The sequence below is a fragment of the Lissotriton vulgaris genome, chromosome 1_1 (assembly GCF_964263255.1).
Source record: "Lissotriton vulgaris chromosome 1_1, aLisVul1.2, whole genome shotgun sequence".
Taxonomy (NCBI): domain Eukaryota; kingdom Metazoa; phylum Chordata; class Amphibia; order Caudata; family Salamandridae; genus Lissotriton; species Lissotriton vulgaris.
Window position 1 is genome coordinate 1,557,005,449 of NC_141685.1, and position 21,223 is coordinate 1,557,026,671.

Consider the following 21,223-nt stretch of genomic DNA (forward strand, 5'->3'; position numbering starts at 1 on the left):
GCTCACAGATATTGTACTGGAACCAGTGAATTGCACTCCCGAGATTTGCCTCCTTGGGTATGTGAAACGTCTTAAACCTTGCAAAAGAGGCATAGTCGCAGTATCCACTTTGTTTGCTAAAAGGGCTGTCGCACAGTGCTGGGGAGCTAAAACCATCCAACAGTGAAAAAGTGGATCCATGATCTACTTTACTGTAGGGATCACCTGGGGATCTATGAGGAAGAATTACCCGAATAATCGTGCCACAAGGATTTCTGGGGCCCGCCCCCTGCATAGTTGTGTCCTATCCAGATTTGATGTAATTTGTGGAAGTGTATGCCTCTTACTCTGTATGTAACAGCTGATCTATTACAAGAACTCCACCATTTACCATTTTTTTTGCTGCCATGTACGTATCTGTTTACAATGTAGAGGATTTCTCAAACTGTACAATGCCTTGTGATTTGCTCTGCCTGGGGATGGGGAGGGGTGGGGGCTTGTTCTGGGAGGGGGTGGGCGGAGTTTAGGATCCTGTGGGTTTGCTCTTTGCTGACTTTTTCTTTTTACGATTTAAAATAATGCTTACATTGCTGTTCGCTTTAATGATATTGAATGACCCACCATCTGGAACTATGTGTATCCTTGTTGTAAGCAGCTCAATAAAACGATTAAAAAAAAAAAAAAAAAAAAAAAGGAGCCAATTTACTTGTGACCTTCCACTTATCACTTTTAGGGTTAGGGAACTGTTTGTTTTCTTTGTCATAAGCACTTCACGAGAGTGCATGTGTTTCTAACCGCCTCTACTGGGTTTCTCTTACCCCTCCTTCGATGCTCACCCATGTTCTTCTCCCCTCCCCCATACATGGTGCCCTCAGTGTTGCTTCTGCCCTCCCATCCCCTTGTGTTGCCTCCGCACCATTGTGGCGCAAGCATGCATGCACATTCACCATTCTAAAATGGACCAGCAGAATAACGTGACCGCCAGCAGTCGCATCATTGTGCCTTCGGTCCCAGTGGCGAGACTAATTGGCTTTGCTTGATTGTCTATTTTTGGACTGCTTTGTCTCCAGTCTGAAGGTGTCCTGATTGCAGCCGTACTCAGAGCCACCAGAGAGGTTGAGGTTGTAATCCAGATAGCCTGTGATAAAACGGAGTATGCAATATTAAAGACTAATATGATTTATACATCAGCGTTCAGTGGTTACAGGCCAGAAGTTATACATCGGGGCTACTTGAAATTGAGACAAAACAAACTTGAGAAAAGTAGTTCTCACGACCCATAATTTGTCTCATAGTTTCCACAAATATTTCACTTTAAGTGGCAGCATCTTTCAACAGCGTCTGCGGGCGAATGCTTTAAACACAACACACACATGAACTCCTAACCAGCGTAACCAACCTGGTTAATGTCACCAGCTACATAACCTCCACCATTTTCAGAGAAGTGACTGATGCTGAGAAATGACATGCGTACTTCTTGTAATCAATCATCGGAACAAAAAAGCAAGGAAAGGTGCACACGGAGTCGGTAAAAGAGCCACATATTGAAGTTATTTAAATAACGTTATACTTTTTTCATAGCCCCCTTCTAGTTACTAACTGCTATTCGAAGAACGGTCTCTTCCAGGAATTCAAGATGTCCGCTTCTTCAAGCAATCCTCTATGTCTTATGTCTGTTTTTACAAGGACACACACACAGCCTGTTCCCTGCTGTCAGGCTTGACAAGCTCTCTAAACTAGATTACCCTGTTGCCAGGGTATTGCTTACTTTATCCAGGGAGGTATTCCTTCGTGGTTCACATTTAAGAAATGTCTTTTACTGTTTAAATGCGACTTGGAACAAGCACTGGCAAAGCCAGTAGGACTCTCCTACAAGAGATCTATTGACCTTGTCAGTTTTTTGGTTATGCTCCACATCAGCGCGACTGCTATGCATCATGACTTAAAGTAAGGGGAAACAAATGTTTTGTCACTGCTGTACAACATGACTGAAAACCATTGACAAAGCAGCAGCTTTCTCATACATGAGACTTATTAGCTTTGCTTCTATTAAGGCGTAACACCAGGGAGGGACTCTAGGGTCTCCCAATCTTTCACTAAGCAGGTCAGCAGTAGACCATTCTACTCGGTCCTAAACTTGTCATTGTTTTAATTCCATTTAATATTATCTGTATGTGTTTTTAATAGGTTGCACAGTCCGGAGAAAACATTTCTACTAAGTGTATTCTGTTTGAAATTGAAGGTTTTATGTATGATGGTTGCAAAAAGTTCATATCACTGTCGTTCGACTAAAATGCTGCTGAAATCCATATTGTTTTTTTGCATGAATACAGCAGTGTTTTAACATTTTCTAAATTGTAACTTGTTTATTTTTTAGACCTTTGGAGAGCATTAGACTGATATACCTTTTTTTTATTCCTAGGGAGTTACCATTGTGAAGCCTATAGTTTATGGAAATGTTGCCAGATATTTTGGAAAGAAAAGGGAAGAAGATGGTCACACTCATCAGTGGACAGTGTACGTTAAACCCTATAGGAATGAGGTGAGATTTTCTTAGGTGGTAATATTTTTTATTTGTATTTAGTTTATCACACTTGAAATATATGGTTTGTCTTTGTCACAGAAATTTGTTGATTCATAAATTCACATTAATTTGCTTAATTTATTAAAGTAGAGGTGTGGGCAGCACTTAACAAGGACACTGAAACATCGTACATCCTCTCGGACTACTCGCAAAAACATGCAATGTCTTGAAAGTTCCTTGATAATCAAAATGCCTCTTCTCGAGCACTTTCGCTCCTAAGCCTCTAAAGCAGTTCTATTTAACCTTTTGACATCTGTGGACCCCCACTGAATCTTTGCTAAAATCCGGGAGGCCCACTGAGTCACTATTAGAAGCTGCGGACTCCCGGCCAAAGCAATTTTTATGATTTGAACCTCAAAAAAAAATACACACAAAATATTGAAACCGGTATAGACCAAATGCTCAAATATTGAATTATTTTGTTTAATTCACAATCAAATATAGAAAAGCATTTCAAATTCTCAAGGTTGCTTCTTTATTTGTATATACTTTATACATTGTAATGTATTCATTTTAATATTTAATTTTATGAAACCGTTGCAGACCCCTGCCTGAGTAGGCCTCTCAAGCCCCTAAGAGTCCTGGCTTAAAGTCCGTATGGAAGTAAAAGAGCTCTAGCTGACCATATAAACATCTAGATGCGCGCGAATCGCTCAATATGTAACAAAGGATCGTGCAGCTCCTGCAATGTCCATTCAAGCACAGTTGCAGGATGACCGGTTTACTCTTAGCCGTTTGCAGTCATGAAGTCTTAGTGTGTGCGTGTAACTCCATTCGTCCAGCCCCCAGATGTAACATTGTCTATCCTCAAGGCTTGCATGTGTAATGTCAGTATTCAGACGCTAAAACCTTCTTAAATGTGCTGCCCTTATGCAAAGTTAAATTTTTATATGTCCACGTTGAATAAAAAATAGTTCTGTTAAATTACAATAGCACTAATAGTAATTAGTTGCAATGCATTTAAGGTAGCGGACATTGGAAAAATAAGCATGTTCTGTTCATAGAACTCTTTGTAGGTACACGCTTGTTTGGACAGCACAATTACTCTGATGGTGCATCGTTCTCCTGGCATGCCTTCTCCTTCCTGCTCTCTCATGGCTCTTGAATGTCTGCTATCAAGAAATGCTATAATCCCAACCAGTGCCCTGAGCTGCTGTGTGTTGGCAGTGCTACTATTCCTCCAGTGTGAGTTGCAGTGGCGCCCAAGGATTCTATGTGTTTTCACATAGTCTGCTTCGTATTTAAGAAGGGGCACTGTAGAAAGCTTAGCTGTGAATGAGGGCCTCCTGCCCAAGAGTTTGATGGGGAAGATGGAGAAGTATCAAGGACAGTGCGGTCATACGGGGGAGCTCCTGCATACTTCCTTTAAATGGGGCAAACATGGTCCGCAAGATCTTGCACCAAAAAAGTTGCCCAGGCTAAGGACCAGCTAGAATAGCTTCAATCTAAACTACTGTGTGGTTCCTGTAGCTTTCACCCGGCGGCGAGATGAGGGATCACCTTTGTAAATGTCAGTGGAAGATACATTAGGTGAAAACAAACACTCCAATCTATACATGGTAGTTGATAGACTATACTTCGTGTTATAGCAGTACCATTCATAACTAAGTTTTCAGTTTTTACTGATTTTTACAGATAAATACAGTCTGAAATGAATGTGTTTCCTGTCTGTGTTTATTTTTAAAAGCGGAAAAATGCAGAAAATTATGCTTTTTGTGGTGGACTTTCCATGATGTCTTTCGTACTTTCCAGAACAAAAGCTGAGCAGATAGACAGCATGGGGAGTTAAAAAGCAGGTTCAGGTTTCCTCAAAATACAGCCATATGTTAGCATATTATGTGTATTATAGTCCTGATGGTTACCTGTGGGTGTAATGTTGCACTATATTTGGCTGCTTAATTTGCTAAAACGCGACAGGCAGCAAAGTTTGAGGGTGTGTTTATGTATTAAATAAATGTTGAGATATACCATTATACGACCCTGTATTTTTTCTTAAAACACAAAATAAATATAAATAAATACCATTAAGATGGCCAAAAAATACATATGGATAGATACAGACAGAAATGTTAAAATAATTCATGCTATTAACTAGGAGCCCTATTCATAATGTTTTCTTAATTTTGTCTGCTGATCGATAGAGGGTTCAGTGGGTATCTGTGTGTGAGCCATAAACACTGTTGCTTAATGCTACTTCATCCAGAGACAGTTTATTCCAATACATATCACAAAAGAGCATAGGTACGCACTTCTGATAGTCCACTCCAAACTATCTACTGAATTATTGAGGCATCAACAAACTATCTACTGAATTATTGAGGTGTGAAGATACGAACCTAGTGGAATATTTTATTGACATTACATTGTATCAAGATGCCCTTTTTTGGGAGGGGATGCGTGGCCAACCAAGCAGCAAGATTGCCATTTAACTCCAGAGTTGCAGCTCATCTGGTGATCCCTGTGATTGAGTGAGCCCCATTGACGACTGGCTCCTCCCCCTCCTATGACATCAGGGTCCTCTGAAGGGAAATCGAACTGAGCAATGAAGCACTGGGTAATGCTCTATAAAGGGATCAGGGCAAAGAGACCCTACGCTGGGTGAGGTGTCCTTGGTGTCCCACCTTGTGATGAAGTTCTTGGGGTGCCCTGTGATCTGTGCAGGAGAGCAACTGCCTTTCAAGGCTGCTGTGGAACCGGTTCCCTTGCACCACCAAATGAGACGACATGTCCTTGAGAGTGACACATTAGGGATCCTTGCCATCTTGTAACTGGAGAGGACCCCAACGTCTGGGGCCTGACTGCTGCAGTTTCTTGGTAATACTGGGATTCTGTTGCTGCATTATTGACCCTGCATGCATGAATGCTTTTTGCTCCCTTCCCTGGAAGACCTCTTTATTGTTTAAAGCGGACTCTTGGATGCAACCTGAGAGCAAGGCAGTGTCAGCCTGGCAGCCTGGACCAAGTATACTTTTTCGAAGTCCTAACAAAGTGGGACCAAATGTGACTCTAAATCGGATCAGCCCAGCAAAGCAAACGTAACTGACCCCAAAAGTGTCCCTCTGAGCAGTACTTATGCTCCAGGACAGTTTGAATTCCATTTCTTGCTATAAAATTGACCCCATGAATATTAATCTTCACCTCCTGCACACTGACTACAATCTCCAACAGGATTGGAATTACTTGAGAAGAGACTGGCTGAGGTGAAACACTTCAGGATAGAAAACTCTCTTGTCAACCCATCACTACTTCTTCAAAGGGACAAGAGTAGAGGAACGAATCGATTATTCAGGACCTACTTTTGTTTGTGGGTATGTCGGAGCCTGCTGAGGAAAACTGATTCCAAACTATCCTCAAATAAAGGGGACTGTCAGTTTACTTTTCTGAGTAAAATCTAAATTAGGGAACTTCGGGAACCAGGATGCTCCCTTACAAGCAGTCCAAAAGAAGGGTCGACCTCCCTTACGAAAATGCCTCTGTACCTCTTTTCCTTTAATTTCATGCAAGAGCTCAAAGAACAATGCAGAAGCTTTCACGCACTCAAAAAGAAACCAAGGTAGCTTTGACTGAACTAAAGTCTTTTTCTTGCAAAGCTCCGATTCTCCGTGCAGAAGAGGTCTTTTTATTAGCCATGTCTGCAAGGAGTTGGTCTGCTTAATACGTTTTGTGCTGATTTTCGTTTTACACCTGGTAAATCTTCGTTTTATGCATAGAAAAAATGCACCTTCCAGCTTCTTTCTTGTTGACTCATAAAAGGTATTTAAAATTTCACACGCTGCCCTGCAGAAGGATAATCAGTTTCTGCAGTTTGTGTGTTAATAAGTAATATATGGAAAATAAGCAAAGTTTTAAAACGTCAACTGATATTTCATTAAACTTGTAAAGCAAATTGGTAAAGTGTGCAAAACATATATTTATTTTGAAATGCAAAACGTAATAAAACAGCACATGCGCTTAACTATAATATCAAATGTATTTAACAGAAAATAATTACGCCAAACCTTAATAGACTAATATATGGTTTCTCTAGATGCAACCCAAATCAGATGAAGAAATATTCACGTAGAAATTTACTTAACACATGATCATTAGCTACACAATTTCGGCACTTTATAAAATTTAAATAAAGTTCAATCATGCACTTATTACACAAAGGATGTCATTTTACCAGATGATCACGGGCAACTTAAACTAGAAGAAAATATTCCTGAATCCACGTTTAATGGCTAGTCTTTATTATCCATCCATAAAACGGCAGGTGTGGATAGTGTTTCCAGTTGCACTTTGCATTTGAGTAACAAACTACATTGATAGACCTAGAGCCAAATGTGTATTATTAATAAACTTGCCTTCGAGACATATGCTGCATCTGTAAAGTGTTTTTTTTAATTCATTGCTATTACTGCAGCAGTTTAGGAATCTTGCATAATAATGTTATAGAATTTATGCATAGTTCTAAGTGTATTTTACTTTGTGATCTATACACAAAAGAAGAAAGGAATCGATTGTTCAGTAGTAGCACAAACCTAGTGTGTGCCATCCTTCCGATGAGCTAAGGAAATTAAAATTATCTACTTTGGATGCCTTGTAGTTCATGTCATTTTTTCATGTCATTCTAATTAGAGCTGTAACCAGTTCAGGTGCATTATTTCACTTAGGGCAGCTGCCTCCTAGGTTAAAGTTTTTAGACTCTACTGTGTTTTTGCTGATTCTCAATATGAGTCTACTGGACTGAGTATAATGATTCTTTAATGTAAAATGACAGCGGAACTTCCTTCAAGTATTAGGTGAGATGTTGCATTAAGGGAGTTGGATTTGGTGGGTAGATGTTTGGTACATGAACGCCAAATGATCAGCTGTGGTTAGGGCATTCCTCTTGAAGGAAGGTCACAAGAGAGTCCAGATTAGTGAAAAGAGAAGGAAAAGGCGCATTGGACTCCACACATTTCAAAAAGAGAAGGTTAGAAACTCTTGAAGTAAATCGAGGATCGAGATCAATGAATTTACTGTACATTGATTTGCTTCAAATATATAACCTACAGTGTATTGTGACAAAACAGTCGCTGTAGACGATGCAATTGACAGCTCTGTGTTAAAGCTGAGCACCAATATACCAACTCTTCTAAGGAGTTGGTATAAAGAAGGAGGGAGGGTGGAGGCAAACAGTCTAATAGGTCCAGTGGAGTGGATGGCAGGTGAAAGGAGGCCAGATGACGTACACATTAACTGATCTTTAACCCTGTCCATGCAGCCGCGATTCTGCGCCTGTGCGGCAAAATCGCGAGTGGGCGGGTTTATGACGGCCCCCAGCCGTCATCAGCACAAGAGCGCCGTAGTGCATGATGGCTGGGGGCCGTCATCAGCATGCAAGGGGTTAACATCATCGAAAGCTAAGCAGCATTCTGCTTTGAGGATTGATTTAACAAATCTAACTAGCCACAGAAGTGTATGACATACATGAAAAGAAAACAACTAGTGGCGCATAGTGTGATCTTAATAACAGGGAACCGATTAACTAATATAATTGAAAGAGTATGAAAATGTGCTTTATTAAATGATCTTTAAATTTCTTGTTCCTTTTGACTTTCAGAAAATCCTTGTGGTTAGAAAATAGAACATTACTCAATAAATAGCTCTTTCATTAAATTGTGCTCCCAGGCTAGTGGGCGAAGATGGCCTCGCAAGGAATTACTTCACTGTGTACGTTTTTTGTCACCACAACCTGATGGACAGTGAGAATACCTGTGCTCTCCAAGCAGGAACCCGACCTTTATTTACTCCTATGAGACTTGCTGTGATGCTTCAGCACCACATGGGTTAGCAGGAACCTGTGTACTGCGGAGTAACTTCAGTTTGTTATTGCTTGAAGGGAAGATCTTTTTAAAATAAGGAATCTACGAGAAGAAATAGCCTTTAAAAAAAGTTTGTTACTGTATGTTTTCTGGAGGGTGCTGTGCTTTCTGCGGATTATTTATTGCCATCTATTCTTGCGTCCCTTAAGAGGTTTCCGTATCTAAGCCTGGCAAGATTTCTGTATCATTGAGACAAGGTCTTGGAGTGTTAGAAAAGATATCCAGGATTACAAGACCAAGCATTTATTAGCTATTGTTTGATTAAATGTTGCTGCCCCATGGAGACCACTTGATATCCTGTCACACTGTGGTGTTCATTTCTGGTATTATCAATTCTGCCAGTGACCCACTCCCACCGTCCCCCTGACAGTGTCACTTCTAGTGCTATGTAGCAGATGAAGAATCCGCAGGAGCTCACAGAATATACCAAAAATATAATTTCTTCAAGGTAAATAACTTTTGTATCAAACAGGTCTGTATGATGTTTACCTCACCCAATTTTGGTGAAACTGTCTGGAGTGCGCTTTCGTCATCAGCTTGTGATTATTACACACCATAAACTAAAGCAGAGTGGAAGAACAAACAATTCGATTAAGTACACATAAGAAAATCCACCATTTTGACCACTAAGCAGCAACCAGCAGTAAACTGAATTTGCACTGGTTCAAATGGTTTATTTTATAAAGGGGTCATGTGCAAGAAACGAACAAATGGAAAAGTTACATCCTTGTAATACACGGAAAACCTATCTGTTTGAATAATGTTTAAAATATATTGAGAGTTTTAAATTAAATATCTGACTTCGCCCCACAAATTGACGTAAGGTACTTGTATTGCTTTTCAGGATATGTCGGCATATGTGAAGAAAATCCAATTTAAGTTGCATGAAAGTTACGGAAATCCTTTAAGGGGTAAGTGCTACAACTCTACTGTTTCTAGTACTACTAAAATCTGTGGAATATTGTAGAGTAATTAATTCTCTTTTCTCTTTTCTTTTTCTTTTTTTTAATACAGTTGTGACTAAACCGCCATATGAAATTACTGAAACAGGCTGGGGTGAATTTGAAATAATTGTCAAAATATTTTTTATTGATCCTAATGAACGACCTGTAAGTATACATGTACAGATTTATCTGCTAATATGCTTGCAATGCCGATTTTTAAATTTGTAAACATGCATTTTGTATGATTGTGTTGTTCTTTTGTTCGCTATTGAAACATCATCACGCTTTACTGTTTGTCATGTATGCCTATAGCCAACGTGCTTTCACTCTGAGATCAAGATCAATTGTTTGCGAAAGACAAATAATCAATTTAGCGATACTGTTCACAAACCAGCGGCCATCTATACAATAGGTAAATAAAAAGCCATCTAGGAATATGGCCACTATAAACTTTACTTTACTTTACAAACCAGGGGGGAGATGACAACTCACTGCTGAGCTGCTCATTACCACTCCTCCCACCTCAGCAACGATACCACCAGTCAGTACAGTAGTATTTAGAAAACTTTGCCACTCTGTTTCCACCAGATAGCAGTCCTCCCCAAACCCCTCCCCCCACCCTGTCAAGTGATTTACACGCTGCTTACCTTTTCCAGACTTGGCCATGTTCAGGACTCTCTTATTTGCAGGCTCCATGGCATCAGGATGGGTACACTTCGCAAGTCGGTGTAATAATAGGTATTTAAGAAGAAATGGAAGAAGAAGAGGTGTAGAGAGTGTAGATCTCTTTATTAAGTTAGATGGTAAGTTTCCCGATAAGAACCCCACCAGGAGCAGCCACTTGCTGCTCAGCCCGTTCACAACTGATCCTCATGCTCAGACACTCAAACACTGCATTCTAACCACTCACCAACATTCCACTCTGGCTGAGCAGCAAGTCCTACTATGTTTAGACCACTACATCACCTTCCCCCTTTTAAACAGAACAAAAGAATTATGCAATTACAATAATAAAATTAATCAATCAAGGGGAAAAAAAGAATTGTTAACATTGCATAAGAAGGAAAAAGACCAGTAATAATTCATAAAAGAAAATACATAACAAGTCTGAAAATTGTTAACATTGCGTCTGAAGGAGAAAAAAAAACAAGTAATAATTCATGAAAGAAAATGCAAAGCAATTCTGATCCCAATTAACAGAGCAAATGAAGAAGGGCAGAGGAAGCGATTCATAATAAAATAAGGAAAGACTGTAATATATAAATTAAGACAGGTGAAAATTGCACCCTGTTGGACTTTAAAATAAGTCCAACGTTTCAGAAACAGATTAAAGATTCTACACACCGTGAATAAAAATCCAGTAACATAAATAGCAAGAAGTAGAAATCTAACAAGAGATATCTGCACATCCCAGAGCATATCACAAAGCCCGAAAGCTTATAACTGTCCACGCAAATGTGAACATCGTCAAACCATGAATAAAACAACCCCTACAACTAAACAACCGTACACAGCAATAGATGAGAAATCCACTTGATGGTGGAAGACCCATAGCTGAAGCCAATATCAGCTATAACCTGAAAAAGTAAGAGAATTGAGTGTATAGAGCTCCAAAATATGAAGGTTGCCGTGCCCCATGCACATTACACTAAAGGTGGGCTACGAGCCCATTAAAACTACAGATGGGTACACAGCCCATTGTGCATCTCTTAAAACAAATATGGGCATACTGTCCAAAATGATGGGTACTCCGCCCATTGCGCATTTCTAAGAACAAAAATGGGTAAACTGCCCCCAAGAAGATGAGTACTTAACCCATTGCGCATTTCTAAAAACAAAAAGGGTAAACTGCCCCCAAGAAGATGGGTACTTAGCCCATTGCGCATTTCTAAAAACAAAAATGGGTAAACTGCCCCCAGGAAGATGGGTACTTAGCCCATTGCGCATTTCTAAAACAAATTTGGGTACACAGCCCGATGTGCAATAAAATTAGTATACATTACAAATTGCACATGACCAATTAAAGTATATGAAACCGGCCCATTGAGCATTAAATGGGCTACGACTAAGATGTTACAGCTAGGCACAAAAGAAACCAAGACGGGTAGAATCAGTGTATAGGGTGTGCACTACCCACACAGTAGATTACCAGAAAGTGAGAAAGTGAAGAAACCGGCTCTAACACAATGAATAACCTAAAGAAACCAAATCAAGTCTAGAACCCTCAGGATCTGGAACCTCAACAAATAAATAAAGATTTCGCTATGTGGTTGCAACATGAGCTATTTCACCAGTTAAGTATGTAATAACGTGTATCATATTGACTCAATGAATTAAAAAGATAAAAACTGCAAAAATTCACCAAAAGCAGTCAGGTACTGTAACTTAAATTAGAAGTACAGATACAGTAATGCCATATGAGTCAAAATAAAACATAGAACAACACCAAAAAAATAAATAAAAGATAAAACAGTTCCAGAATCTAGTCCGGCCTTCCTGGTGAGCGATGTCTCACCCAAATCCACTGCAGGCGGAGTGATGATCCATCATTAAGAGCTGAGCGATGCACTGCTGGCTGCCTTCCACTATACGGAACCGCATACCTTAAAGAAGAGATCACAGTAAAATATCCACTGGCGTTTCTAACAGCCGTCTGAAGAGAATCCTGGAACAGCCAAGATGGAAGCACGCTTTTTGACGCAGTCCCGGGTGGTTCACCGTGTGTCCGCACCCAGGTGCATCCAGGAGCAGTTCTGGTCACCATGGAAACAAAGACGCCTCGTGGACGCTCGAGCACTCTAAGCATAACTCGCGTGAGCACTCTGAGCATGGCTCGCTCTGAATTCAAACCGGGGATCAACTGCCTCAAAACGCTTCACAGCGATGTCCATAAATAAAACATAAACAAACTGCTCACGTAGGTGAAAATCCACAGCCACCAAAATCGCGTAGCATTCCTCCTCGATTGTATTAAACGTACTTGTACTCCGGATCCACCTCCGGTCAATAAAAGTTCCATTTGAATCCAGTAGATGGCAGCAACCAACCCTTCATTCACTCCCGATCAGAAAATAATTACTTGAGACTTTCATTTGCTTGAGTCTTTCAGTTTTCAAAACGATGCGATCGCTCACAAGCCTGCCTGATCCACTCAGCTTACTTGAGTCTTGAGTCACTTGAGTCTTCCAGTTGTCAAATGATGCGGTTGCTCACAAGCCTGCCAGTTTACATTGCAGTCGAACTCTCCTTAGAGCCTCAGATAACTATATCAGCTGATTCTCCTCGTAGCTCTCCTACCAATCGAGGTTTAAAGAGAAGGCCACCGCAACTGACAGCGCAGGTCCGCATACAGACTGAGACTTGATTCCTGACACGGCGGGCGACAGATGAAGGTCACTGGTGGGGTCGCTGTGTCAGGATCTTAAAGTCGATTAACGTTTCTTGAAATGAGCTGTACTTTAAGCAATTCCGTTTTCCGTTCAACCATCCATTAAGGTAGCAGCACCGACAGGTTCTTCCGGATCGTCGCCAAATGTAATAATAGGTATTTAAGATGAAATGGAAGAAGAAGAGGTGTAGAGAGTGTAGATCTCTTTATTAAGTTAGATGGTAAGTTTCCAGATAAGAACCCCACCAGGAGCAGCCACTTGCTGCTCAGCCTGGTCACAACTGATTCTCACGCTCAGACACTCAAACACTCAAACACTGCATTCTAACCACTCACCAACATTCCACTCATTCCACTCTGGCTGAGCAGCAAGTCCTACTATGTTTAGACCACTACAGTCGGGTCTCAAATGCTTATTTCTAGGCTTGGGCTGCATTGCAGCTGTCAGGCAAAAAAAACCATTCACTCAGTGGTTTTTGGGAGCTCTTCGTGGAAGATGGTGAAAGGATCCGCTGGGCAGCTCGCTAATGGGTCAGCTGCGAGGACATGGCAAGCTGTGGGATGTCTACCGGGCTGCACCGTGAAGAGGTCTAGGCCGGTGACCAGGTCAAGGATTGATGCAAGGGTGATTTGGGGCCCCTCTTTTCTGAGGGAGTGGGCTCCCTGGTCTGTCCTCTGTCAGGACTGTCAGTAGGGATGTCACTTGCTGCTGATCCATCCTGTTCTTTTGAGACTGAGGCTGGCCTTGGAGAGGAAGGCAGATCAAGTACAAGCCACACAATCTATCCAGAATCCAAGGAGTCTTCTGGCTGTGTGACATCACTAACGACACTCCCGGGCACATCAATGGAAACCCCGATGGCCAACCTTGTGAGCAGAGGAGCAGGGGCTGGGAGAGCAGGTGGCTGACTCTTATGTAAGTACATATTTGGACAATTTAATGCCTGCACCAATCCCTGAATCTGTAGCTGCTGTCTCTGTGCCCACTTGTCTAACCTGTGGTCATGGAGGGAAAGAGGTATTTCGAAGCAGGCTCCTTAGATGGCTAAAATGAGGGGTGGGGGCTCATGCGAGGACCAGAGAGTATATAAGATTAATCAGGATTATTCTAAAGAAGATGGATCAATTTTTACTCTGCATGGGGGGCGCCCTGGAGGATTTTAGACCATTATATTTGATAGCCAAGAAGAAAGCATTTTCCGCAAATCGCCTCCATTTCCATAATGGTTCAGAACTCTGGTAGACTTGTGCCCTCGTTGATTCATTCAGAGTCAGTTATTTAATATCTCATTTATGCTCCCACAAACAACTGTTCAACATGTAATAATTTTTCCATTCAATATTTATTTGCATTAGTACAGTCACTTCTTCTTCCTGCTTTATTATGATGCTTGAAAAATGAACATTAGGGGGCGTGGCCTGATGGCGGCGGAGTAGGACGTGCTTCGAGTCCCCTCCGGCCCCAGGCCCTGAATTGCATTGTGTAGCACGGTCCCCGGAGCTCCTTTGCGGGCAGTTTGCTGACCGGACATCGCAGCGGAGCAGTGGACAGCTGGGAGGTGCGCCTGGTGAGACGGAGGCTTGCTTCACGGCTCCCGCATCGGGTGCAGTGGCGAGGCCCGGAGCGGCACGGAGCGTGGCACAGTGTAGCGGCAGCCCAGGGGACCCTTAATGTGAGGAGCGGGACCCCGTGTATCCTCCTGGCAGTGCTGTGTGGTCCCGTGGAGGCCGTGCAGCGGGAGGAGAGAGCAGAACGGGCACCATCCCTCCGGACCCCCGGAGGGGGGCGGAGCCTCCCGGCGGGGAGCGCCCGGGGTCGGAGGCGGCTGGCTCCCTACCCGAGGCCGTGGTCTGGGGCCTAGTCGGGGGTGCTCCCGGCGCGACCCCCTGGGCTTCTGTGCTGGCGAGGGGCCCTGGATTGACGCATTGCAGGGGCACGGACTCCGAGGAGGAACGGACCGGCCCCCAATGGACTGCTTCTGCCCGGACTGTGGCGGTGAGTGAGGAGGCTGACGGCCGGACCCGTGCACGTGACCGGCCGGGCCCTGCCTGAGACCGGCGGCTGGGGCTGAAGGCGACCCGGGGGGCCAGACCCCTGGGGTGAGCAGAGCTGAGGGGGTGCTTTGCGACGGGCTGTGGCAGAGGCTGCTTGTGAGGCCTGGAGCTCCTGCGTGTGGGGTGATCTGCTGGGGCGCTCTCCAGCACCGCGTGGACGCCTTCCATCTTAGCTGGGCCCCGCTCCTCCCCCCCGGGGCGAGCACTGAGACGCTTACCGGAGGAGCAGGCAGGGTCGGACTGCACTCTTCATTGGCCCCCCTGTTTCCTACCTGTGTGGAGGCTGTCCTGTAGCCACAACCTGGTGGTTGGTAATTCGGCCTGGAAACTTGGCTGCCTCCGCCGGTGGATTGTACTTGGCGACTCGGACCCGGAGTGGGGGGTGCACGGCTGAGTCCCTGTGACGACTTTGCTTGGTGAGCTCCGATCGTGGTGCCTCCCGCGAAGCAGCGAAGGGGCCGCAATGTCTGGCGGTGTGCGCAAGGGGAAGACCCTGAAGGATGGCCAGCCGAAGGGTTCCCAGCAGCCGGCGTCTCCTGGCACGAGCTCTTCCCCAAAGGCCTCTGATGACGACGCGCCGGCCACTAAAGCCTTCATGACCGACCTTTTCAAATCGATCAAGGAAGATATCTCGGACCTTCGTGCGCAGCTAACGTCTGATCTGCGGGAGGTACGCAGGGATGTGGATGCGGTGGGGGAGAGAGTAGCCACGTTGGAGGATCACGACCTCAGCATGGCGAACGACGTTCACCAGCTGCAGCAGGATGTTCTGAGGCTCACTGAACAGAACTTGGACTTGCAGTCCCATGCGGAAGACTTGGAGAACCGCTCCCGGAGGAACAACGTTCGCATTCGAGCGGTGCCATGGGACGGCGAAGCGGGTGACCTCCGTGGCTACGTGCAAGAACTCTTCCTCCAGGTTCTGGGCGATGAGGATGTCCGCGAGATCCGCATGGACCGAGTGCACCGAGTAGGTCTACCGAGGAGGGGAGGACCGCCCCCGGACATCCTAGTGTGCGTCCACGATTTTCAACTCAAAGAGCGGCTCCTCCGGAAGGCTCGGGACTCTCCTGATGTGCAGTTTCGTGGGCACCGTCCGCAGCTCTACCAGGACTTGGCAGCTACGACCCTTCGGAAGAGGCGGGAGTTTCGCCCGGTGACGGCGTTCTTGAGGCTCCATAGCATCCCCTACTCGTGGGGCCACCCCTTCCGCATAGTTTTCCGCTGGCAGAACAAACTGGAGCAGATTCGTTCGCTACAAGTGGCCAAAGACTTGCTGGGCATCGTGGATGACTCGCCGACATCGAGGACCGGCAGCCCATCCCCGCGACGGCGGCATCGATCCTCCTCTTGGCACAGAGTGGGATCAGACACGGATCGGAGACGGCCAGACAGAGCGACCAGCTTACTGGAGATGGGAGAAGCTGTGGCCTCCGTAGCTTCGGCGACGGTGCCGTCTTCACAGCAGAGCTCCGGGGCGGCCTAAATGGAAAGCTGCTGGCCGGTGAGGTGCCGGAGGGGCACACGTTCCTGAGCCTGTGGGTATGCCTGAACTTTGTGAGAAGACACCCCAGGCGAAGGCCCTGGGAGACCCGCCTGAGGTCTTCCACCCCCGTCCCAGTGACTTTATGGTGCGCTGCACTGTTCTGGGACTCTTCGCTGAGACTGTTAAGTATCTTTGCTTGTTTTTGTTCTGGGGGTTTGTTTGGGGGGTGGGTTCTGGGGACTGTTGGGGGGGCCTCCTGGGGAGGGGATGGGGTGGGGAGGGGGGTGGTGGTGCCTGGTGCGATTGTATGGTGTGTTGGTCTCTTGTGGTGTTTGCATCCCTAGGGATGTCTGGAGGACGCTGGGGCGTGATGGTAATGACGATGTGGGGCTGGGGGGGGGGTGTTGGGATCCTCTAATGCCGCTTAGTATTGGGACGTGGAACGTCAAAGGTCTCAATTCCCCTCAGAAGCGCCAAAAACTTTGGAAGTATATCACTGACCATCACCTGGATATTGTGGGGCTCCAGGAGACCCACCTGGCGCGTAAGGATGAGCTTCGGTTGCGCCATAGGCACTTCCCCCTGATCTATAGGGCTTCTGCCTCCACCAAACATAGAGGGGTGGCGCTTCTCTTCCGAGCATCTCTGCACTTTCAGCCCCTGGGGATTAGCTGTGACAAAGAAGGAAGATGGCTTATGGTCAAGGGAATGCTTGGCGGAGTGTCCTGTACGTTTGTGGTGGTGTATGCTCCTAACTCGGGCCAGAATGCTTTTCTCCGGGACCTGCTGGACAGGGCGGGGGTCTTTGCTGAGGGTCTTGTGATACTGATGGGTGATTTTAATATGGTCTGGGATGGTGACATGGACAGTTCAAGATCGCAAAGGGCGGGAGCTGGGGTGTTTTCAAAGGAGACCCAGGGACTGATTGGTGACCTTGGATTGGTTGATTGCTGGCGGTTCTTGCATCCCCATTCACGCGACTACACGTTCTTCTCCCATGTTCACCACACCTACTCCAGGCTTGACCATATCTTTGCGAGCCAGGCACTCCGCGGTGATGTCCGAACAGCTAGTGTTTTCCCCCTATCCATATCGGATCATAGCCTACTGGTACTTGGGCTGCACTGGCCTTCCGGGGGGGACGGCGTGAGACCCTGGTATTTTCCGCCAGCACTGGTCAGGGACGACACCTCCTGTAAGGCTTTGCGCAAGGCCATTGGGGAGTTTGGGTCTCTCAATCCGCCCTCGGATACTTCCCTCTTTAATACCTGGGATGCGTGTAAGGCGTCCATTAGGGGCACGTGCCTTCAGCTAAATGCCAACCTTAATCGGCTGCGTAGGAAGGAACGGGAGGGCCTGGAAACGGAGCTAGCCACGTTGGAGCAAGCCCACAAAGCCAACCCGTCTAGGCTTACTCTGAGACCGTTGACCGCAGTGAGGGGTAAGCTGAAGGCACACTACGCTAACCGCGCGGAGCTTACTCTACTTCGGCTTCGCCGCACCTCCTACTCTGAGGGAAATAATATTGGTAGACATCTGGCACGCCAACTACGTGATAAGCGAGAAAGGGAATATGTGGGTGGCATCCTGGACCCCTCCGGAACGCTCCACCACAATGATGCTGACAAGGCGCGCCTCTTTGGCCTGTTCTATGAGACGCTATATAGAGGCGACTCTCTTGACCGCGAGGCCCAGGATCGCTTTTTGGCTGACCTCTCCATCCCGAGGGTGTCGAATGAGTGGAACGAGCGTCTGTCGGCTCCTATCTCTAGAGACGACGTGCTGGAGGCGATTCGAGACCTTAAGCTGCACAAAGCCCCAGGACCGGACGGTTACACGGCGCTCTTCTATAAATCTTTTGCTACTGAGCTCTGCGAGTTCCTAGTGCCTCTCTTTAACGAGATGGCGGACGAGGGGAGTACCACGGGCTCCATGGCAGAGGCTAGAATCTCGGTGATCCCTAAACCTGGGAAGGACCCGTCTCTGTGTGCATCCTACCGCCCAATAGCGCTCCTAAACATAGATGCCAAATTATACTCCGCCATCCTTACCAGCAGACTTCGGGATTTGATGCCGGCCATCATCCACCCGGATCAGTCGGGGTTTATCAAGGGGCGCCAGACGCATGATAACCTGAGGAGGGTGATCCATCTCATCGAGAAGGCTACGAGATTTCGCCTCCCGGCGGTGTTGGTGGGATTGGATGCGGAGAAGGCCTTCGATCGGGTGGACTGGACCTTTCTGTTCCGCACCCTGGAGGCCTTTGGTTTCTCGCGCCGCTTCATTACCATGGTCCGCGCGAACTATAACAATCCCTGCTCCAGGGTGATGGTGAATGGACACCGTTCCGCTGGGTTTGGCCACACCAGGGGTACGAGACAGGGCTGCCCGCTTTCCCCCCTGCTCTTTGCTTTAAGCATTGAACCCCTAGCTATTGCGCTGAGGAACTGTGAGCAGATTAAGGGACTCCCATTTTCGGGAGAACAACACAAGATATCTCTTTTTGCGGACGATGTGCTCCTCTCCGTAGGGGACCCGGCCCATTCGTTACCGCACATACAATCGTTATTGTCTGCTTATGAAGCAGTGGCCGGCTTCAAGGTCAATTTTGATAAATCTTACATCCTGAATCTGACACTCCCGCCGGCTGAGGCTGAGCGCCTACGGTCACTTACACCGTTGGCGTGGGCGTCATCCTCTCTGCTCTACCTGGGGGTCCACCTCACCTCCTCTGTAGGCTCCCTCTTCGCGGCGAATTTCCCGCCTATGTTGCGGGCTGTGTGAGGGGAATTGGATAAATGGAAGCCGAAATATATAACCTGGCTGGGCCGGGTCCACGCCATCAAAATGGTCCTCCTTCCGAAATTTTTGTACCTTTTCCAGGCCCTCCCCATCCCAATGGAAGTGGACTTCTTCCGACGTGTGAAGACACTCCTCCTGAAATTCGTCTGGCAGGGGGGTCGAGCGCGCATTTCCTTTGCAACTCTTAGACGCCCCAGGGAGGAGGGAGGAGTGGGCCTCCCGGACCTGCACCTGTACTATAAGGCCGCACAGCTGAGGGTCTTGGTGGAGTGGTCGCAGCAGGAGTCTGAAAAGCACTGGCTACACATGGATAGGAGTGTGGCGGGACGGTCAGTCTGGGATCTGGCGTGGAAGCCCAAGCCCGATAGACCTAAAAATGCGTACATCAGCACTCCCACCAGCACGGTCCTTAAGGTTTGGGACACGGTATCAGGTGACGAACGCTGGACGTCGTTCCCTTCCCCCTTCACCCCTTTGCATTTTAACCCTGCCTTCCCGCCGGCTCAGCGGGATGGACCGTTTAGACCATGGAGAGAAGGCGGCTGTAGGGCCCTTACGCATCTCTTCCATGGCACGGAGCCCCTCACCTTCGCTAACTGCATGCGTGATTACGGCCTGCCTCCTACGGAGCGCTTCCGGTACGTCCAACTGATGCACTGGGCAACCTCGCCTGGGCTCAGAGACGCTGCCACAAGACCGCCCACGAGGTTTGAGGCTTTTTTACTGCGCACTGCCACGATGAAGGGTACGATCTCCTTTTTATATAAACTTTTGCTTGACACGATGATCTCTCCCCGCCCCCGCTACATGGACCATTGGGAGGGCCTGCTGGGTAGGGATATACCGGAGGCTGAATGGAGGGGTCTCTGGCGAGACATTAAGAGTCACAACCATTCGTCGGGCTTGAGGGACGCTCACTACAAGACCATGTTTGATTGGTACCTCTACCCCTCGAAACTTCACCGCATATTCCCGGCGACCTCGGATCGCTGCTGGAGGGGCTGTGGCCTACTGGGCGACTTTCGCCACATCTGGTGGGACTGCCCCGTCATTAGACCTTTTTGGTCGGAAATCCTATCCCACATCAAGGAGGTGCTGGGTTACCCAATTCCTGACTCGTTAGCCTTTGTGATCTTGGGTCTTCGAGACCCGCTTCTGGAACACCAGACGAAGGCAGATAAACACATTATGTGGCTCTGCCTAGGGGCAGCCAAATTGACGCTCGCTGCGGCCTGGAAGAAGCAGACGGCTCCTGCAATATCATTATGGCATGCAAAGTTGTGGAACCTGCTAAGCATGGAGAGAATGGCGGATATCTTTCTGGGCAACTTTAAGAACTTTATGTTCCGTTGGGGACCCCTAGTGCGGTTTCTGTCGAAAGGTCTGCCGTCTGCCGTCTGTCCATCGGCACTGAGAGCGCTACACCTCTTCCAAATCTGATTGAATAACTTTTGAAGGCGTAGTGAGGATTCTGAATGTATGTTGGCACCACCACCTGGGGGGGGGGGGAGGGAGGGGGATTCTAGGGGGGGAGGGGGGAGTTCACGTTGAGGGATTGTTGATTTTTATGTTGCGGCTTTATGGCACTGAGGAAGGACTTTGCCCGCTTGGACTCTTCTGTGACATTTCACCTACCAGCGTTCTTCCCCCTTGGGTGCTCTCGGCAGAGCTGGGTATGGTAGCCGCCAAGTACAGCCTCATCCGCCCGTTCCCACGGGCCTTGTTATTTGTGCCTTGCCAATCATGTTGCACCTGGGGGTTCTCCTTGATGCTCTTGTGGGACCTGTGTTGTATAGCTGTATACTGCTGCCGCATTTTCGTTCTGTATGTCTTATCTTCGTGCAAATACAATAAAACCTACTTTTACGAAAAATGAACATTACTTGATTAAAGAATGCACCATTGATGGTGGAATGCACATGCTTGACAGGAAACAGGAAGGATATTTAAACATAAACAGCTAGTATTTCAATAACTAATATTGCCTGTAATATAGTCAAACCAAAAGCTCCAAGTAATGAACAAATACCCCATAACGTTTGTTCAGATAAATTATGCACTTGTATCGCTATGTCATGAAAATTATCTATGGCCTTATAAACCTTTGCGGCATTATTGGGGGTATATGTACAACAT

At 46.5% G+C, this 21,223-nt stretch overlaps 1 protein-coding gene across 1 annotated transcript in view; it reads left to right on the plus strand.

Moving 5' to 3' along the window:
- The window catches only part of LOC147750802 (YEATS domain-containing protein 4), a 237,899-nt gene that overhangs the window by 74,436 nt on the left and 142,240 nt on the right, over positions 1-21,223 (plus strand). Inside the window, exons 2-4 of the mRNA XM_086918012.1 lie at positions 2,402-2,521; positions 9,257-9,323; positions 9,427-9,521. Coding sequence (XP_086774138.1) covers positions 2,402-2,521; positions 9,257-9,323; positions 9,427-9,521 — 282 coding nt within the window. The remainder of the gene's footprint in view (positions 1-2,401; positions 2,522-9,256; positions 9,324-9,426; positions 9,522-21,223) is intronic.